The 21,802-nt window shown below is 47.6% G+C and overlaps 1 protein-coding gene across 8 annotated transcripts in view; it reads left to right on the top strand.

Moving 5' to 3' along the window:
* Positions 1-21,802, top strand: part of C13H2orf92 (chromosome 13 C2orf92 homolog) — a 39,334-nt gene that overhangs the window by 2,198 nt on the left and 15,334 nt on the right. For 6 of the 8 annotated variants that reach the window (XM_071077308.1, XM_071077310.1, XM_071077311.1 and 3 more), the window contains exons 2-6: positions 136-300; positions 1,753-2,060; positions 4,132-4,299; positions 8,526-8,627; positions 10,215-10,298. In XM_071077308.1, the coding sequence (XP_070933409.1) occupies positions 296-300; positions 1,753-2,060; positions 4,132-4,299; positions 8,526-8,627; positions 10,215-10,298 (667 nt within the window). In that variant the 5' untranslated portion in view covers positions 136-295. Of the gene's footprint in view, positions 1-21; positions 301-1,752; positions 2,061-4,131; positions 4,300-8,525; positions 8,628-10,214; positions 10,299-21,802 lie in introns of those variants that run through there. The other 2 variants (XM_071077309.1, XM_071077312.1) reach the window with 2 other exon arrangements.

The raw sequence follows: 21,802 nt of genomic DNA, 5'->3' as shown, positions 1-21,802 counted from the left end.
TTATTTTTCTGTTTACTGGTCATTTGGAATTTGGACATTTTCTGTCCTCTGGTTATGGTGAGGGTGTGGGTTTTGTGTTGTTTTACATATTCTTTTTGTTATTTTTTGTTCTGGATTTTGTTTTTGTTTTGGAAGGTATTTTAGAGGAATGAGATTTCTGCAGCTGCCATGACCTGCTGTTACAGCTTACGTGGTGCCCGTTCTTCTTCATATGTTGAAGTCCTGGCCACCCTGCCGAACCTGAGAATGTGACTGTATTTGGCGATAGGGCCTTTACAGAGGAAATCAAGTTAAAATGAGGTAACTGGGGCAGGCCCTAATCTGATGTAATCCTGTGCTCTTAGAAGAGGAAACGTGGACTCAGATGTGTATGGAGGGAAGATGGCGTGCAAGCCCAGGGAGAAAATGGCCATCTGAGCCCACGTCCTGGAACAGGGACTTCCCTCACAGCCTCAGAAAAAACCAGCGCTTCTGACTTCCTGATCTCAGACCTGCAGCCTCCAGAACTGGGAGACGATTCAGTCAGCTCCTACACAACACAGGGTTGAATTGTGCGGGTCCACTTCTATGCAGATTATTTTATTTTTTCTTTTTTGAGACAGAGTCTCTCTCTGTCGCTCAGGCTGGAGGGTAGTGGTGTGATCTTGGCTCACTGCAGCTTTCACCTCCCAGGTGCAAGTGATTCTCCTGCCTCAGCCTCCCAAGTAGCTGGAACTGTGGACACTCGCCACCACACCTCGCTAATGTTTGTATTTTTAGTAGAGAAGGGGTTTCACCGGGTTGGTCAGGCTTGTCTTGAACTCCTGACCCCAAGTGATCTGTCTGCCTCGGCCTCCCAGATTGCTGGGATTACAGGCGTGACCCACCATGCCTGGCCCTACATAACTCTTTGTGCGAGTTTTTACCGCTAAAAGATATCTGCCGTGTCAGCCATGGAACACACACTGTGAGAACATGAAGCCTCAAGGGCAGGGCTGGCTACACAATTTGTGGGACCCAGTACAAAATGAACATGGGAAAAAACTAGAAAAAAGCATAGTACAAGGTACTAAAATAGAAAGATTTTTCTTTTGAAAACAGTTTAGGCCGGGCGCGGTGGCTCAAGCCTGTAATCCCAGCACTTTGGGAGGCCGAGACGGGCGGATCACGAGGTCAGGAGATCGAGACCATCCTGGCTAACACGGTGAAACCCCGTCTCTACTAAAAAATACAAAAAACTAGCCAGGCGCGGTGGCGGGCGCCTGTAGTCCCAACTACTCGGGAGGCTGAGGCAGGAGAATGGCGTGAACCCGGGAGGCGGAGCTTGCAGTGAGCTGAGATCCGGCCACTGCACTCCAGCCTGGGCAGCAGAGTGAGACTCCGTCTCAAAAAAAAAAAAAAAAAAAAAAAAAGAAAACAGTTTAATACTTATAAGATATAATAGAGGGAAATAGTGACACATGAGTAACAAAATGGGCGTATCACTTGGTCTGTGCTATTTTGGTGTTATAATTTTACCTAATACAATAAATAGCAACACTTTGTTAGTGAGATGGGGTTTCACCATGTTGGCCAGGCTGAGGTGATCCACCTGCCTCAGCCTTCCAAAGTGCTGGGATTACAGGTGTGAGCCTCCGCACCCGGCTGTGATGTCTTGATTGATCACAGGATTTTTCTGGCTATTCTAACTACTTCCAATTCACTTCAGCCAATTTAGTTGAGTTTTTGTCACTTGTGACTTCAGAGTCCTGGTTAATATCCTGTTGCCCTCAGGACATGCGGGATGGAGGAAGGCACCAGGGAGCCGAGGGAAGTGAGCAGAGAGGCAGTCACTTCAGGGCCACCAGCATGGCTCCTGTCACTGTCCACAGACACAGGCCCTTCCCCTTCTCACGGGCAAGCAGGCCCCACCTCACTTCCGGGTGTGACTTCACAGACCGTCAGGTTCCGTGGTACCCTGGAGTCCACAGCTGCTGAGTCTGAAGGGTCTTCAGAAGACTGGCTTCTCCCTGATGGTTCATGGACTAAGGCAAAGATGAGCAGAGCCGTGGCCCTCTTCTTTGTGCTCTGCTGGATCCAAGGTATGTTGCTGTGGCAGCTGGAGAGAAACATGGGCCTCGCCTCGAGCCTAAGTGGGGCAGAGGAGGGCGTTCGCTCACACAGTGGGGAGCACAGATGCTCTACCTACTCGACCTTCTTTACCTCCCCAAATCTACCCTTCAGGGTTTATTACTTGGGAGAAGCGGGTAACTGAAAACATTTTCCTAACTTTGAAGCTATCTCAAAATTCAGAGCTCTATAGGAGGGTGGCATACATGCATATTTTAACTTTTCATTGTAAGAATTTCCAAACATATGCAAAAGTAGAAAGATTAGTATAAAGAACCACCATGTGCTGCCGGGCACGGTGGCTCACGCCTGTAATCCCAGCACTTTGGGAGGCTGAGGCGGGTGGATCACGAGGTCAGGAGATCGAGACCATCCTGGCTAACACAGTGAAACCCCGTCTCTACTAAAAATACAAAAAATTAGCTGGGCATGGTGGCAGGCGCCTGTAGTCCCAGCTACTCGGAGGCTGAGGCAGGAGAATGGCGTGAACTCGGGAGGCGGAGCTTGCAGTGAGCAGAGATTGCGCCACTGCACTCCAGCCTGGGCGACGGAAGCGAGTCTGTCTCAAAAAAAAAAAAAACAAAAAAAACAGCGTTAGGCCGAGTACAGTGACTCAGTTCTGTAACCCCAGCACTTTAGGAGGCCAAGGCAGGAGGATCCCTTGAGCTCTGGAGTTTGCGACAAGCCTAAGCAACAAAATGAGAGCCTGTCTGTATAAAACATTAAAAAATTAGCCATGCGGCCGGGCGCGGTGGCTCAAGCCTGTAATCCCAGCACTTTGGGAGGCCGAGACGGGCGAATCACGAGGTCAGGAGATCGAGACCATCCTGGCTGACACGGTGAAACCCCGTCTCTACTAAAAAATACAAAAAACTAGCCGGGCGAGGTGGCGGCGCCTGTAGTCCCAGCTACTCGGGAGGCTGAGGCAGGAGAATGGCGAGAACCCGGGAGGCGGAGCTTGCAGTGAGCTGAGATCTGGCCACTGCACTTCAGCCTGGGCGGCAGAGCGAGACTCCGTCTCAAAAAAAAAAAAAACAAAAAAACAAAAACAAACAAACAAAAAAAATTAGCCATGCATGGTGGTGCGTGCCTGTGGTCCCAGCTACTAGGGAGGCTGAGGTAGGAGGATCACTTGAGCCCAAAAAGTTGAGGCTGCAGTAAGCTGTGATCACACCACTGCACTCAAACTTCGGCAACAGAGAGGGATCCTGTCTCAAAAAAAAAAAAAGTAGTAATAACTTTATAGTGATATAATATATAATAAAATTCACCCTTAATTTTATTTTCCTATGTATTATTATTATTTTTGAGGCAGGGTCTCCCTCTGTCACCCAGGGCTGGAGTGCAGTGACACAATCACAGCTAATTGCAGCCTCCACCTTCCAGGCCCAAGGATCCTCCCTTCAGCCTCCCAAGTAGTTGGGACCACAGGCATGTACCACCACACCCAGCTAATTTTTTAAATTTTTGTAGAAATAGGGGTCTTACTGTGTTGCCCAGGCTGATCTCAAACTCTGAGGCTCAAGTGATCCTCCTACCTTGGCCTTCCAAAGTGCTGGGATTACAGGCATGAACCACCACATCTGGCCACATTTACCCTATAAAAAGTATATAATTCAGTGGTTTTTATTATACTCACACAGTTGTGAAGCATCACATCACTATCTAATTTTATTTAATTTTTAATTTTTAATTTTTTGAGATGGAGTATAGCTCTCTCGCCCGGGCAGGAGTGCAATGGTGATATCTCGGCTCACTGCAACCCCTGCTTCCCAGGTTCAAACAATTATCCTGCCTCAGCCTCCCAAGTTGCTGGGATTACAGGCGCGTGCCACCATGCCTGGCTAATTTACTAAATTAGTAATTACTAGTAAATTAGTAATTACTAAAATACAATTTTTAGTAGAGATGGGGTTTCATCATGTTGGCCAGGCTGGTCACGAACTCCTGACCTCAATGGATCCTCCCGTCTCAGCTTCCTGAGTGGCTGGGACCACAGGTGTACAGCACCATGCCCAGATAATTACTTTTTATTTTTTGTAGAGTCCAGGTCTCCCTATGTTCCCCAGGCTGGTCTCGAACTCCTGACCTCAAGTGATCCTCCCACCTCGACCTCCCACAGCGCTGGGATTACAGATGTGAGCCACCGCACCTGGCCTGAATTTTCCTCAAGTTCAAAAAATCCTGATGAAGGTTTGGCTAAAATATTTGGTGAGTTACCCCCCTTCCTGTGGAACCTCAGGCTGGATTTGATGAGTTGCGTGCATGGCCCTCGTGGTCTCCCAGGTAACCTGTTCCCACTGCTGTGAAGGCAAGGCAGGTGCTCTTCCTTGAGGCTAGAATCTGTTTGTCTATGTGTCAAAGACTCAATAAATTAAGCAAAACAGACGACAGACACCTCCAAAGGACCCTGCTGAGCATGAGTGGAGCAGAGCAGGGCCGTGTGGGAGCTCACTGAGTCTGCAGCGTCAGATGCCACCTCACACCATGACACACCTGCCTCGCCAGTTTCTGCTCTGAGGCCCCAAGGCCGAGCTGAGTCTCCTCCAGGGGTTCTCAGCCCTCATTGAGTATGAGAACCCCTGGGACAATCTTCTTTTTAACAATTGAGACATTCCACACACAACCCGCATCAGATTTTGGGGCGTGGGGATAGACCTTCGCATTGTAGTTTTCTAATCCTCCAGGGGACACGAGGCTGAGACTCACTGGTCCCCACTCTAAACCTTCCATTGAATGTATGAGAAAAACTGAGGCCCAGGGAAGTCCTCTTTAGCAGAGAGCTGAGACGGAGGAAAGGGTTCTGAACCACAGCTGTCTGCTGAAGGAAGCTGTGCAAATGCCAGTGAAGTCTCTCCTGAGGGTGCCTGGGCTGTGCGTCGGGAGCGAAGGTTGAGGGTCGCCTTAGGTGTGAGAAGGAGCCACCGGGACAGTGGCACTGATGCTTCCCCCCGGGTTAGGAGGCATTAGGATCACAGAGCGATGCCTGTTCGTTCCTGCTTGCGAGGGAGCAGATCTCTCGACACCCGGTGGGTCTCCTTTCCGGCAGCTGTCCGTGTCAGGAGCGCTGGGCCTGCTCCTCCCCATGGGAGCCATCACAGAGGCCTCGGGCAGTCTGCATAGACCGCTGCCTGGCCGGTGACCAGGAGGGGATGAATGAGCAGATGCAGGCAGCACTTGCAGTCCCCCTCGCTGTGCCTTCAGCACCTGCTGTCTAGGAGGCAGAAGCCTTGTTCTCGGCCTCCCAGGTGACCCCGGTGTCTCTGAACGCGGCCCCGTATGTGTAGAAGGTAGGTGATTGCATCTGAAGATGGGAGAAGAGTTGGGGGTTTGCGAAGCTCCCATCACCCCTCAAGAGCCCACTGACCAGCCCAGCTCCCGCCAGGTGGGCCTTGGCATTGGAGGCCACAGCTCAACTCTGCAGTTCCCTCTGGGCAGCATTTCCAGGGACTCGTAGGTCCCCATGGTCCTCAAGGAGGGGTGGTGAGAGCAGCTCCTCATTGTCCTGGTGACCCTCATGGTTCATTTTCTGGTGTTTCTGTGGCGACCTCCTGTTACGTCGAGCGAGTGAAAACCACCGAGAACCAGCAGCCCCAGAAATGCACCGAGAATAAATACAGGATGAGTGGGGTTTGTGAGGACTATTTTCTGTGTCTTAGCAGGGACAGCCTGGAAGGGGAAAGTAAAACTTCTGCTTCCCAGGGAAGCCAGAAGCCTGAGAACTTAAAAGGGAAGGAGAACTTAACATATTTCAAAAATGTAACCCTCATGGATTAGCAACAGTTTTCCAAAGAAAGAGCTTTCCGAGCTTATAGAATCCGTTCTGCTTTGTTTCTGCCCCCGTGGCTCCCACCCCTGTTTTTGTGGGTGCCGTTTTTTTTTTTTTTTTTTTTTGAGACGGAGCCTCGCTCTGTCGCCCAGGCTGGAGTGCAGTGGCCGGATCTCAGCTCACTGCAAGCTCCGCCTCCCGGGTTCCCGCCATTCTCCGGCCTCAGCCTCCCGAGTAGCTGGGACTACAGGCGCCCGCCACCTCGCCCGGCTGGTTTTTTGTATTTTTTAGTAGAGACGGGGTTTCACCGGGTTCGCCAGGATGGTCTCGATCTCCTGACCTCGTGATCCGCCCGTCTCGGCCTCCCAAAGTGCTGGGATTACAGGCGTGAGCCACCGCGCCCGGCCATGGGTGCAGTTTTCATATAGAACATTTGGACACAGGCTTCAAAAGTCTCTGAAGACGGCTTTCTCCTTTGGGTCTGTCAGGTCCCGGCAGTCGCGTCCCAGGAAGGGCCGGGGTCGGCTCCTTGCTCCCCATCCTTCTTCAGTGGCACGAAGGGTGGGGTGGAGGGTGTGAGTCATGTGTGATCTTGGTGCGGGCTGTGGCCGGTCTGCAGCGCCCCTTCAATGACTGCTTCAAGGGCTTTTCATGATGCTGTAGCTCATGAGTTAGTGTTTCCTAGAGGCTGTTTCCAGGTGTCTTACGTGTCACACACTGGCCCACCAGGGCTGGAGTGAGATCATGAGCACCCGATTGTTGGTGAAGGGAGTTGACAGAGACATCGAATGTCAGTGAACAGGAGTGACCTTGGGTCTCAGTAAATACTGTGGTCAACTGAATCCAGAACCCAGCCTCACCAGCAGGGCCCCCTTCCTCCGGAAGGCTGCTTAGCCGTGGACCTGTGTTCTGGCTGCTGCGGGCCGAGCTGGTTTTCTTTTTTTTTTTTTTTTTTTGAGACGGAGTCTCGCTCTGTCGCCCAGGCTGGAGTGCAGTGGCCGGATCTCCGCTCACTGCAAGCTCCGCCTCCCGGGTTCATGCCATTCTCCCGCCTCAGCCTCCCGAGTAGCTGGGACTACAGGCGCCGCCACCACGCCCGGCTAGTTTTTTGTACTTCTTTTTAGTAGAGACGGGGTTTCACCGTGTTAGCCAGGATGGTCTCGATCTCCTGACCTCGTGATCCGCCCGTCTCGGCCTCCCAAAGTGCTGGGATTACAGGCGTGAGCCACCGCGCCCGGCCTTCTTTTTTTTTTGAGACGGAGTCTCGCTCTGTCGCCCAGGCTGGAGAGCAGTGGCGCGATCTCAGCTCAGTGCAAGCTCCGCCTCCCGAGTTCCCGCCATTCTCCTGCCTCAGCCTCCGGAGTAGCTGGGACGACAGGCGCCGCCACCACGCCCGGCTAATTTTTTGTATTTTTACTAGAGACGGGGTTTCACCGTGTTAGCCGGGATGGTCTCGATCTCCTGACCTCGTGATCCGCCCGCCTCGGCCTCCCACAGTGCTGGGATTACAGGCTTGAGCCACCCCGCCCGGCCAGGCCGAGCTGGTTTTCTTCCCCTCCTGTCTTCCCTGGCCCTTGCTTTGTAGTTCTGTGTGACTGTGTCGTGTCTGGTTATATCTGTGTATACTTCTGCCTCTCCCACTATCTAGATGGCTCGGGGAGGCACACCACACACCAGGTCACCTTCCTCCCTGAACCCCCAGCACCTCCTCGTGTGTCTGTGCAGAGATAAGGCTGGTTGAAAGCTTGTGTGAATGATCTGAAGTCTTCTACTCTAGTCCAGTCTCCAGGAGCATTGTGATCTTTAGGAGCATGGGCTTGGTTCCTCTGTACAGTAATGGGTCATAAAAGTGAGTGGTCAAGATCATCCCAGTGAGGGCAGTCCGTGTGGTGTCATAGTTGCTGTACCAGTTAAGAATGCGCCTGGGCTGGGCACGGTGGCTCACGCTTGTAATCCCAGCACTTTGGGAGGCTGAGGTGGGCAGATCATGAGGTCAGGAGATCGAGGCCAGCCTGGCTAACATGGTGAAACCGTGTCTCTACTAAAAATACAAAAAATTAGCCGGGCGAGGTGGCGGGCGCCTGTAGTCCCAGCTACTCCTCAGGAGACTGAGGCAGGAGAATGGCATGAACCCGGGAGGTAGAGCTTGCAGCGAGCTGAGATCGCACCACTGCACTCCAGCCTGGGCGACAGAGTGAGACTCTGTCTCAAAAAAAAAAAAAAAAAAGAATGCACCTGGCTGCAATTACCTGAAAACCTGACGTACAGTGGCTTAAACAAAGAGTGGTTTTTTTTCCTTCTGTCATAGCAATCTGGGAGCGGCCACTGTGGCTTTGGCGCAGGAGGCTGGGAAAGGCCGCTTCTCTGATATCATCGGGGGCCTCCCCAGCGCTTGTGTGGCAGACTGACAACAGGAAGAAGGAGGAGAATGAGGGCACTGAGTATCATGAGATTTGGGGTCATATATCTTTAGTGGGCAGTGTTTGCTACCCCGAATGTCTCCTGCCATTAAAATGTTCTGCAAGTGATTTAGGTAGTTGGAGTTTCCTTCCCTATAATGTCCAACATCCATTGAGTTTGTGTCATGCATTCGTTGTATTCATCGTCTGCTTTAGGTACTTAGCAAACTATTGCTGGTATTAACATGCCTTTGTTTACTTCACTGCAGATGAAATTCTGCTGCAAGTGTTTTCCAAGGCTCCGTATGACCCATCGTTTGATGAAACAAGAACAGCAGTCAGATCCATTACAAAGAGAAACACACAAAAAAGCAAGTACATGTCAGTAACCTGACATGCGTATGTACCTCTGCAGACCTCTGTGTTATCTCAAATGTGCGATGCTAGCATTTTAGCATTCCTTAAATTAACTACTGGGGTGGTGGGGGGCAAAGCCAAACTGAGATGTGAAGAACTCTCTGACATCCCCTCTACAATCTTCCTCCCAATATGGGAGTCTATAGGCTTCAGTGTGGATATCCCTGTATTTTGGGGTGATCCCTGATGTGCAGTGTCAGGCACGTTCTGCCACTGTGGAGGCTGTGCAGAGGACAGAAGCCCGGCTTGCAAGTGGGGTTCACTGTTCCTTGTAACAGGAGCTATGAGCTATAAAGCTATTCACCAGCACTTTTTAGGTCACTGCCCGTGAGTGCCCAAGTCACCGGCTTGGGAGAACAATGTCTTCCTACATCCCTCCCTGTCACCCCTGCCGTCATTCTACCCCATCCTCTGTAAGATATTTGCCCGGAGAAGCAGAGCTGATTTCTCCTCCAGCACTGATGCTCCAATGCCAATGCTGAGAGGAAGCAGCTGGCCACGTATGCAAAAATAATGCATATTAACCCCAAATCACATGAAGAAAAGAGAAACCCTGGAAGGTGGACATCATGTGAATTAGGAAGAAAAGTAACAACGAGTAATTAGTTATCAGAATAAACCAGCTTTGTGTGCCGTGAATTATAAGACTCTCAGTGAAGCAGTTTAGTAACTAATCACTCTGCCAATGCATTCCATAAGCCTTTGAGAAAAGATATGAATATTTCACTGCATAATCTCAGTAGCTTGCCCTGAATCATGTTTTATGATGCTCCCTTGGCTGATACATTATGAGGAATACTTTTTTTTTTTTTTTTTGAGACGGAGTCTGGTTCTGTCGCCCAGGCTGGAGTGCAGTGGTGTGATCTCAGCTCACTGCAAGCTCCGCCTCCCGGGTTCACGCCATTCTCCTGCCTCAGCCTCCGAGTAGCTGGGACTGCAGGCGCCCGCCACCACGCCTGGCTAATTTTTTGCATTTTTAGTAGAGACGGGGTTTCACCGTGTTAGCCAGGATGGTCTCGATCTCCTGACCTCGTGATCCACCCGCCTCGGCCTCCCAAAGTGCTGGGATTACAGGCGTGAACCACTGCACCTGGCCACTAGGAACACATTTTTAGCAAAGTGCTTGCCTGATTAAGTATATCTTTTCTTAATGATTCATCAGTGTCTTATTAACAGAGAACTGTCCACTTGTCATTTATTGGATCAAAGTGATTGTGCTTGAAATCGTTTGGCATACACCATGTAGGCCTTTCTACCAATTTTCCCGTAGAGTTAATCATGCCCTGTGCACAAATCTCTCAATGCTTATGCATATTGTCTGTCAAGAGACCATGTGAAAATGAGCTTAGCCCCTGGTGTTGTGTTGGAACTTCAGATTCTTGCAGACACTTCATGACTGTCTGTGACACTCAGAACAGGTGGGTTCAGGCCAAGTGCATGATGCTGTCCTCAAAATGCCGTGCAGAAGAGTATCAATTTAAAGGGAATACCTGCAGATCCAATGAAAGACTTAATCACAGCCATGGTTTATTTTCCCATAGGCTATTCCCAACCAAAGAGCTTGAACGATGCTGTATTTGCATCAGGTTCAAAGGAACGAGAGGAACATTTGGCTAAAATATTTGGTAAGTAGCCTCCTGCTCTGAAGCCTTTAGCCTGTGTTTGAAGAGTTACCTGCTTGCATGCTTGTCCCGGGTTGTCACTCAAGTAGCCTGTTCCTGCTGCCTTGAGGGGAAAGCAGCTGCTTTGCCTTGAGGCTAGAATCTGTTTCTCCTTGAGTCAAAACCTCAATAGATTAAGCCCAACGTGGAAAATAAACACCTGGAAAGGATCCTGCTCCTCAAAGAGTGATCTCTGGAGCAGGAGCGTCTGGTAGTGTGAGAATACCCTGGGGAGACTGTTTAAAAGAGACACCCCAGGCCGGGCACGGTGACTCAGGCCTGTAATCCCAGCACTTTGGGAGGCTGAGGTGGGTGGATCACCTGAGGTCAGGAGTTTGAGACCAGCCTGGCCAACATGGTGAAACCCCATCTCTACTAAAAATACAAAAATCAGCCGGGCGTGGTGGCACGCACCTGTAATCCCAGCTACTCGGGAAGCTGAGGCAGGATAATTGCTTGAACCCTGGAGGTGGAACTTGCAGTGAGCTGAGATCATGCCACTGCACTCCAGCCTGGGCAACAGAGCAAGGCTCCATCTCAAAAAAAAGAAAAAAAGAAAAAGGATAAAAAGAGACACCCCTTGGCCGGGCGCGGTGCCTCATACCTATGATCCCAGGGCTTTGGGAGGCCAAGGCGAGAGGATTGCTGGAGGGCAGAAGTTTGGGACCAGCCTGAGCAACATACCAAAAACCGCTAAAACAACTCCCCCCGACACATGACAAATTAGCCAAGTGTGGTGGCATGTGCCTGTGGTCCTAGCTACTCGGGAGGCTGAGGTGGTGGAGCAGGACGAGCCACAGACAAAACTCCTCAGACACCGAGTTACAGAAGGAAGGGGTTTATTCGGCTGGGGGCATTGGCAAGACTCCTGTCTCAAGAGCCGAGCTCCCCGAGTGAACAATTCCTGTCCCTTTTAAGGGCTCACAACTCTCAGGGGGTGCGTGTGAGAGGGGCGTGACTGATTGAGCAAGCAGGGGGTACGTGACTGGGGGCTGCAGGCACCGGTAATTAGATGGGAACAAAACAGGACAGGGATTTTCACAGTGCATTTCTATACAATATCTGTGATCTATAGATAACATAACCGATTAGGTCAGGGGTTGATCTTTAACTACCAGGCGCAGGGTGCGGTGCCGGGCTGTCTGCTTGCGGATTTCATTTCTGCCTTTTAGTTTTTACTTTTTCTTTCTTTGGAGGCAGAAATTGGGCATAAGACAATATGAGGGGTGGTCTCCTCCCTTAGTGGGAGGATCTTTTGAGCCCAGGAGTTTGAGGCTGCCATGAGCTATGATTGTGCCACTGTACTCCAGCCTGGGCAGCAGAGCTGTACTGTCTATTAAAAAAAAGAGAGAGAGAGAGATGCTTATTTCACGTTCAGTGATCATTTATGTGAGGTGGGGTGAGACCTTTGCATCACTAGGTTTTAAAGCCCGTCAGGTGATTCTAGGCTGTGATTCATTCATCTGCTCCAAGCTTCTCATTTACTATTTGAGAAAAACGAAGGCCCAGATGGAAGGTGGTGGGGCGGGGAGCTCCAGGAATCCGTCCCTTTACCAAAACAACAATTTAGCTGGCAAGAACTTCGTTAAGTAGCCATGGAATATTGGCGTCTAGTAGAACACTTGCGGTGTCCAAGAGTGAGCTTGATGAAGAGGTTGCCGAATTTCAGCATTTTGGGTAGTGGCTACCAGGCTCCCTTCCGAAGCCCTGTGGCAAGCAGGAGTGTGGAGAGCAGTCCACATTCCTAGCAAGGATTGCTGGTGCCAGGGTGGGCAATAGAGACCTGTCTTCTAAAACTCGGGTTGTGTATTTGATTGCTGGTTGCTATTTTAGAACACCAAGGGGCTAACACTAAGACTGACCATTGTTTTAACTGGCATTGTTAAATGCCAGTTAAAAAACTCTGTGGGCTGAAGAGGCTTCCAAGCAACCCTGTTGAGGGGATTTAAGGAAATAAGGTTTTTTGTTTTTCTCTTTTTGGAGATAGACACTTAAGGAAACTTTTGTCAGGTCGTTGGCTAACTTCAGATATAAGAAAACAGAAAATTCAGCATTCTCACAACAAGAACTACACACTTTGCAAAACTAGTTTGGAAAAGTTACAAAAAAATTGCTTCAGCCTTCAATAAGCAAAAATCAACAATCACTGAAAGAGACTATTAGGTTTCCAGAGTTATTAAAATGTAATACACAGAATGTCCATCTCTCAACATAAAATTATAAAACATACAAAGAAACAGGAAAGGATGGCTCATTCACAGGAAAAAGGAATTTGGCAGAACTGGTTCCTGAGGAAACCTGGGAATTAAAATTACTACACAAGATGTTAAATCAACTGTCTTCAAATGTTTACTGAACTTAAAGGAGACCATTAACAAATAATGAAATCAGGAAAACAATATATAAATAATATCAATAAAGAGATAGAAATTCTTGAAAAGAGCCAAAAAAATTCTGGAGCTGAAAAGTATAATAAATGAATACTTGGCTCATGCCCATTAATCCCAGAACTTTAGGAGGCCAAGGCAGGTAGATCACGAGGTCAGGAGATTGAGACCATCCTGGCTAACATGGTGAAATCCTGTCTCTACTAAAAATACAAAAAATTAGCTGGGTGTGGTGGTGGGCACCTGTAGTCCCAGCTACTCGGGAGGCTGAGGCAGGAGAATGGCATGAACCCGGGAGGCGGAGCTTGCAGTGAGCCAAGATGGTGCCACTGCACTCCAGCCTGGGCAACAGAGCAAGACTGTCTCAAAAAAAAAAAAAAAAAAAAAAGAAAGGATCAGCACTCTTGAAGATAAGACATTGAAAGTATCCAGGCTGAGATGCAGAAAGAAAAAAAAAAGAGAAAATGAGTAGAACATGTGGGACTTGTGGAGCATCATCAGGCATACTAAAATATACATTATGGGAATCTCAGAAGGAGAAGACAGAGAGAGAGACCCGAAGTGAATGTTTGAATAAAGAATGGCTCCAAACTTCTTGAATATGTTGAAAGACATGAATATGCACATTCAAGTTGCTCAATGAACTCCAAGCACAATACTCAGAGATTCACAGTGAAACACGTTATCATCAAATTGTCAAAATCCATACACAAAGGGAATCTTGAAAGCAGTAACAGAGAAGTGACTCATAGCATAAAAGGAACCCTCAGTAAAATTCACCACTCATTTCTCCTCAACAACCACAGAGGGTAGAAGGCAGGATGGCACATTCAAAGTTCTGAAAGAAAAATAATGTAATCAGCAGGGCATGGTGGCTCATGCCTGTAATCCCAGCACTTTGGGAGGCCGATGTGGGCAGATCACATGAGCCCAGGAATTCAAGACCAGCCTGGGCAATATGGCAAAACCCTGTCTCTACTAAAAATACAGAAAAAAAAAAAATTAGTTGGGTGTGATGGTGCACACCTGTAGTCCCAGCTATTCAGCAAACTGAAGCGGGAGGATCACCTGAGCCTGGGAAGCCCAGGCTGCAGTGAGCTGAGATTGTGCCACTGCATTCCACCCTGGGTGATGGGAGTGAGATCCTTTCTTGAAAAAAAAAAAGAAAAATACTGTCAGGCAAGAGTTATCTGACAAAATTATCTTTCCAGAATAAAAGAGAAATAGAACATTTTCAGATAAACAAAAGCTGAGAGACCCGCCTTATGAGAAATGGCAAAGAGAGCCCTTCAGGCTGAAATGAAGGGACGTTTGACAGTCACTTGAAGACATAAGAAAAAAAAATGCTGGCAAAGGTAACTACCAGTTCTAAAAGTCTTATTGTACTTTAGGTTTCATCTATAACTTCTGCCTTTTAAAAATATTATTTAAAAGGCGAATGCATGAGATAATAATTACACATCTGTTAATGGTCTTACAATGTATAAGGATAGATTCTGTAATAACAACAATATAAAGGCAAGGGAATAGAGATATATATGTACAGAGTGTTTGTATACTATTGAAACTAAGTTGATACCATGCAAACTAGGTTGTTATAAATTTAAGATAACTAGGTGTTTAAGTTTAAACAGTTTTTTTTTTTTTTTGAGACGGAGTCTCACTCTGTTGCCCAGGCTGGAGTGCAGTGGCCGGATCTCGACTCACTGCAAGCTCCGCCTCCCGGGTTCACGCCATTCTCTTGCCTCAGCCTCCCAAGTAGCTGGGACTACAGGCGCCCACCACCTTGCCCAGCTAGTTTTTTGTATTTTTTAGTAGAGACGGGGTTTCACTGGTTAGCCGGGATGGTCTCTCCTGACCTCGTGATCCACCCATCTCGGCCTCCCAAAGTGCTGGGATTACAGGCTTGAGCCACCGCGCCCGGCTAAACAAATTTTAACTTAACTAGTTTAGGTGTTTCCAAGGTAACCAGTAAATAATAACTAAAAAAAGATGGAATAAAAGAGTTGAAGCCATGCAGGGTGGCTCATGCCTGTAATCCCAGCCCTTTGGGAGGCTGAGGTGGGGGGATCACCTGAGGGCAGGAGTTTGAGACCAGCCTGGCCAACATGATGAAACCCTGTCTCTACTAAAAATACAAAAATTAGCCGGGTGTGGTGGCAGGTGTCTGTAATCCCAGCTACTTGGGAGCCTGAGGCAGGAGAATTGCTTGAACCTGGGAGGCGGAGGTTGCCATGAGCTGAGATCATGCCATTGCACTCCAGCCTGGGCAACAAGAGCGATACTCTGTCTCAAAAAAAAAAAAAAAAAAAAAAGAAAAGAAAAAGAAAGAGTCAAATGGAACATTATAAAGAACCAACTTAAAAAAAAAAAAAGCAGTAATGGGGGAATGAGGAGCAAAAGAAAACACACACAAAACACAAACCCCTAAATGACCGAAAACACAACACACATATACACAACAAATAGCAAAATGGCCGGGCCTGGTGGCCCATGCCTGTAAGCCCAGCACTTTGGGAGGCTGAGGCGGGCAGATCACTTAAGCTCAGGAGTTCAAGACCAGCCTGCCCAAAACGGTGAAACCCCGTCTTTACTAAAATACAAAAATTAGCTGAGCGTGGTGGTACATGCCTGTAATCCCAGCTACTCAGGAGGCTGAGTCAGGAGAATGGTGTGAACCCAGGAGGCGGAGCTTGCAGTGAGCCGAGATGGCGCCACTGCACTCCAGCCTGGGCAACAGTGAAAGACTCCGTCTCAAAAAAGAAAAGGGGGGGGGGTCTTAAATAAATAACCTAATTGTACACCTAAAGGAACTAGAAAAAGAACAGCATATTAAGTTGAAAGCCAGAAGAAAGAAGGAAATAGTAAAGTATACAGAGGAAAGAAGTGAAATAACAGAAAATAGAAGAGAACTGATGAAACCCAAAATTAGTTGCTTAAAAACACCAACGAAATTGACAGACTTCTAGCTAGATTGGCAAAGAAAGAAGAGGACCCATTATTAATTCAGAAATTAGAGTGGGAATATTACTACTGATTTTCTGGAAATAGAAAGGATTTAATGAGAGAAGAATATGAACATTTGTATGCTCACAAATTGGAAGACCTAGATGAAATTTTGAGATTCCTGGAAGCCCATGAACTTGCAAAATTGACTCCAGAAGAAATAAGAAAATCTGAATAGACACATAACAAGTAAGGAGAATGAATCAGTAATCAAAACTTTCCAACGAAGAAAGTCTAGAATTAGATGTGTTCTCTGGCAAAATCTGCAAAAGCTATAAATAGAGCTAACACCAGTCCTCAAACTCTTCCAAGAAGCTGAAGAGGAAGAACACTTCCTAGCTTACTCTAAGAGGCCAGTATGGTCCTGATACCAAAGGCAGACAAAGTCACTACAGGAAGACTAAAAACAAATGTCTCTTGTAAACAGAAAAATCCTCAACAGAACATTAGCTAACCAAATCCAATAGCCTATTAAAAGAACTATTCACCAGACCAAGAAGGATTTATTTCTGGAACAGGAGGATGGTTGAATGTAATAAAAATCACTGTAATATACCACATTAATATAATGAAGGAGGAAAACTATCATTTCAATTGATGCAGATACAGTATTTGACAAATTTCAACACTCTTTCATGATTAAAAAAAAAAAACAAAAAACTCAACACACTAGAAACAGAAGGAAACTACCACAACATAATAAAGGCCTGTTTGAAAAACCCACCGAGGATATCATGCTCAATGGTGAAAGACTGAAAGCTTTCCTCAAAGATCAGGAACAGGGCAAGGATGCCTGCTCTCACCAATTCTATTCAATACAGTACTGGAAGTCATAGCCAGAGTCATTAGGCAAGAAAAAGAAATGAGGCATCCAAATTGGAAAGGAAGAAGTCTCTGGCTGCAGATGACTTGATCTTATATGTTGAAAACCGTGTAGACTCCACACACACACACACACACACGCACACGCACACGCACACACGCACACACGTTAGAACCAGTAAATGAATTTAGCAAAGTTGGGGGGTACAAATTGAACACACAAAAATCAGTTGTGCAGTTGTGTTTTTATACACTAACAATATATACACTAATAATCCAAACAAGATAGGAAAACAATTCCATTTACAATTATATCAAAAACAATAAAATATTTAGAGATAAATTTAGCCAAGAAAGTGAAAGACTTATACTGATACTGAAAACTACAAAGAATTGATGAAAGAAAATAGAGAGACAAAGAATCTCATGTTCATGGACTGAAAAACTTAATATTGTTAAGATGTCAAAATTGACCTGGCATGGTGGCTCACACCTGTAATTTTAGCACTTGGGAGGCTGAGGCAAGAGGATCACTTGAGCCCAGGTGTTTGAGACACAGCCTGGGCAGCACAGTAAGACCTGGTAACTATTTAAAAAAAAAAAAAAAAAGATGTCAAAGTTGCCCAGAGTGATCTGCACATTCAATATAATCCCTATCAAAATCTCAAGGGCTTTTTTCCCAGCAAGAGAAAAATCACCATAAGATTCATATGGAATTTCAAATGCGCCAAACAGCAAAAATAGTCCTGAAAAAGAAGAAAAAAGTTGGAGGAATTTCACTTTCTCATTTGAAAACTTGCTACAAAGCCCAGTTATCCAAACAGTGTGATACTAGTATAAGGCTAATCATATAAACCAATAGAGTAGAATAGAAAGTTCATAAAGAAATGCATATGTCTATGGTCAGTTGATTTTCTTTTCTTTTTTTTTTTTTTGAGATGGAGTCTCACTCTGTCGCCCAGGCTGGAGTGCAGTGGCGTGATCTTGGCTCACTGCGACCTTCATCTCCTGGATCCCAGTTCAAGCAATTATCTTGCCTCAGCCTCCTGAGTAGCTGGGATTACAGGTACCCGCCACCATGCCCAGCTTATTTTTATTTTATTTTATTTTTTTGAGACAGAGTCTCGCTCTGTCACTCAGGCTGGATTACAGTGATGCGATCTCAGCTCACTGGAAGCTCTGCCTCCTGGGTTCATGCCGTTCTCCTGCCTCAGCCTCCCGAGTAGCTGGGACTACAGGCACCCGCCACCATGCCTGGCTAATTTTTTGTAATTTTAGTAGAGACGGGGTTTCACTGTGTTAGCCAGGATGGTCTCGATCTCCTGACCTCATGATTTGCCCGCCTTGGCCTCCCAAAGTGCCGGAATTACAGGCGTGAGCCATTGTGCCCAGCCAGTCAATTGATTTTCAACAAGGGTGTCAAAGCCAACAGAGTGGAAATAACAGTCTCTTCAACAAATGGTCCTGGGAAAACTGGAAGGTCACAGGCAAAAGAATGAAGCTAGCTCATTACCTTATACCATATACAAAAATTCAAAGTGGGTCAATGATCTAAATTTATGAGCAAAAACTACTAGTCTCTTAGAAGTAACCATAGGTGAAAATCTTCATGACCTTGAATTAGGCATGTGGTGTTTTAAGTTTGACACCAAAAGCAGGCAAAAGAGAAAAAATAGCTAAATTGGACATTGTCAAAATTAGAAACTGTTGTATATCAAAGGCATTTCTCCCACAGAATGAGAGAAAACGTTTGCAAATCACATATCTGATGAGGGATCAATATCCAGAAGACACAGCAAACTCCTGTAACTTAACAACAACAAAACAAACAACCCACTCCAAAAATGGGCAAATAACTTGAATAGCCATTTTCCAAAGAAGATACACAAATGGCCAATAAACACATAAAAAGATGCTCAACATCATTAGTCATTAGGCAAATGCAAATTACCACTATTCACACTTCTTAGAATGGCTTTTTTTTTTTTTTTTTTTTTTTTTTGAGACGGAGTCTCGCTCTGTCGCCCAGGCTGGAGTGCAGTGGCCGGATCTCGGCTCGCTGCAAGCTCCACCTCCTGGGTTCACGCCATTCTCCTGCCTCAGCCTCCCGAGTAGCTGGGACTACAGGTGCCCGCCACCAAGCCCGGCTAATTTTTTGTATTTGTAGTAGAGATGGGGTTTCACTGTGAAACCCCGTCTATGTGTTTGCCGGGTGGTCTCGATCTCCTGACCTCATGATCCGCCCCCCTCGGCCTCCCAAAGTGCTGAGATTACAGGCTTGAGCCACCATGTCCAGCCTTTTTTTTCTTTTTTTGAGACAAAGTCTTGCTCTGTCACCCAGGCTGGAGCGCAATGGTGCGATCTCAGATTACTGCAACCTCCACCTCCCAAGTTCAAGCAATTCTCCTGCCTCGGCCTCCCTAGTAGCTGAGATTATAGTGCCTGCCACCAAACCTGGCTAATTTTTGCAGTTTTAGTAGAGATGGGGTTTTGCCATGTGGGCCAGGCTGGTCACGAACTCCTGACCTCAGGTGATCTACCCACCTTGGCCTCTGAAAGTGCTGGGATTACAGGTGTGAGCCACCATGCCCAGTCAGAATGGCTATTTTTTTTTTTTTTTTAAGAAAAATAACAAATGTTGGTGAGGATGAAGGAAACTGAGACCCTCATACATTGCTGGTGGGAAGGTAAGATGGTGCAGCTGCTACATGTCCATTTTGTGCTGTTATAATGGAATATTACAGGCTGGGTAATTTGTAATAAATTGAAATTTATTGGCTCACAATTCTGAAGGCTGGGAAGTCCAAGACTGAGGGGCCAGCATCTGGCAAGAACCTTCTTGCTGTATCATCATCCCATGGCAGAAAGCAGAAATGCCATAGAGGGTGAAAGACAGAGCAAGGGAGGGCCGAACTTGTCCTTTTACATGGTATGCACTCTTGTGATAACTAACCCATTCCTGTGATAACCGTATCTTGATGAGGGCACAATTTCCATGACCCAAACACCTCCACTAGGCCCTACCTCCTAACATGACCACCACATTGGGAATCAAATTTCCAGCACATGAAATTTGAGGACACATTTAAACCATAGCAATGGGTATAGAGTTTCTGTTTCAGTTGATTTTTTTTTTTTTTTTTGAGATGGAGTCTTGCCCTGTTACCCAGGCTGGAATGCAGTGGTGCAATATCAGCTCACTGCAACCTCTGCCTCCCTGGTTCAAGCAATTCTCTTGCCTCAGCCTCCTCAGTAGCTGGGATTACAGGTATGCACTACCATGCCTGGCGAATTTTTTGTATTTTTAGTAGAGATGGGGTTTCACCATGTTGGTCAGGCTGGTCTCGAACTCCTGACCTCATGCTCTGCCTGCCTCAGCCTCCCAAAGTGCTGGGATTACAGACGTGAACCACCGTGCCTGCCTGTTTCAGTTGATTTAAAAGTTCTGGGCCAGGCGCGGTGGCTGTAATCCCAGCTCTTTGGGAGGCCGAGATGGGCGGATCACGAGGTCAGGAGATCAAGACCATCCTGGCTAACACGGTGAAACCCCGTCTCTACTAAAAATACAAAAATTAGCCAGGCACGGTGGCGGGCACCTGTAGTCCCAGCTACTCAGGAGGCTGAGGCAGGAGAATGGCGTGAACCTGGGAGGCGGAGCTTGCAGTGAGCCGAGATCACGCCACTGCACTCCAGCCTGGGCGACAGAGCGAGACTCTGTCTCAAAAAAAAAAAAAAAAAAAAAGAAGTTCTGGAGGCCAAGTGCCTCAATCTCAGCACTTTGGGAGGCCAAGGCAAGTGGATTGCTTGAGGTTAGAAGTTCAAGACCAGCCTGACCAACATGGTGAAACCCCGTCTCTACTAAAAATTAAAAAAAAATTAGCTGGGTGTGGTGGCATGAGCCTGTAGTTCCAGCTAGTTGGGAGCCTGAGGTGGGAGGACATTTGAGCCTGGCGAGCAGAGGTTGCAGTGAGCTGAGACTGCACTACTGCACTCCAGCCTGGAGTTCTGAAAATAAATAGTGGTGATGTTTACACAAAACTGTGAATGTTTTGAATGCCCTTAAATTGTACACTTAAATAGAGTGAAAATGGGCCAGGCATTGTGGCTCATGCCTGTAATTTCAACAATTTGCAAGGCTGCGGTGGGAGGCTCACTTGAGGCCAGGAGTTCCAGACCAGCCTAGGCAACATAGTGAGACCCTGTTCCTACAAAAACTTAAAAAATGAGCTGAGTGTGGTGACGCATGCCTGTAGTCTCAGCCTTGGGAGGCTGAGGCGGGAGGATCGCTTGAGGCCAAGAGTTCAAGGCTTCAGTGAGCTATGATTATACCACAGCAGTTCAGCTTGGGTGACACAGCGAGACTTTGTCTCTAAATAAATAGTAGAAATGGAAATTTTATGTTAAGTGTATTTTACCACCACCACCACAACCACAGAGCTAAAGCCAAGGCCCAGGGAAGTCCTCTTTAGCAGAGAGCTGAGACGGAGGAAAGGGTTCTGAACCACAGCTGTCGCTGAAGGAAGCTGTGCAAATGCCAGTGAAGTCTCTCCTGAGGGTGCCTGGGCTGTGCGTCGGGAGCGAAGGTTGAGGGTCGCCTTAGGTGTGAGAAGGAGCGACCGGGACAGTGGCACTGATGCTTCTCCCCGGGTTAGGAGGCATTCGGATCACAGAGCGATGCCTGTTCATTCCTGCTTGCGAGGGAGCAGATCTCTCGACACCCGGTGGGTCTCCTTTCCGGCAGCTGTCCGTGTCAGGAGTGCTGGGCCTGCTTCTCCCCATGGAGCCATCACAGAGGCCTCGGGCAGTCTGCATAGACCGCTGCCTGGCCGGTGACCAGGAGGGGACGAATGAGCAGATGCAGGTAGCACTTGCAGTCCCTCTCTCTGTGCCTTCAGCACCTGCTGTCTAGGAGGCAAAGGCCTTGTTCTCGGCCTCCCAGGTGACCCTGGTGTCTCTGAACGCGGCCCCGTATGTGTAGGAGGCGGGTGATTGCACCTGAAGATGGGAGAAGAGTTGGGGATTTGGGAAGCTCCCATCACCCCTCAAGAGCCCACTGACCGGCCCAGCACCCGCCAGGTGAGCCTTGGCATTGGAGGCCACAGCTCAACTCTGCAGTTCCCTCTGGGCAGCATTTCCAGGGACTCGTAGGTCCCCATGGTCCTCGAGGAGGGGTGGTGAGAGCAGCTCCTCATTGTCCTGGTGACCCTGATGGTTCATTTTCTGGTGTTTCTGTGGTGAGCTCCTGTTACGTCG

The sequence above is a fragment of the Macaca nemestrina genome, chromosome 13 (assembly GCF_043159975.1).
Source record: "Macaca nemestrina isolate mMacNem1 chromosome 13, mMacNem.hap1, whole genome shotgun sequence".
Classification (NCBI taxonomy): domain Eukaryota; kingdom Metazoa; phylum Chordata; class Mammalia; order Primates; family Cercopithecidae; genus Macaca; species Macaca nemestrina.
Note: the sequence above shows the minus strand (reverse complement) of the source record. Positions and strands in the feature narration are given on the sequence as shown.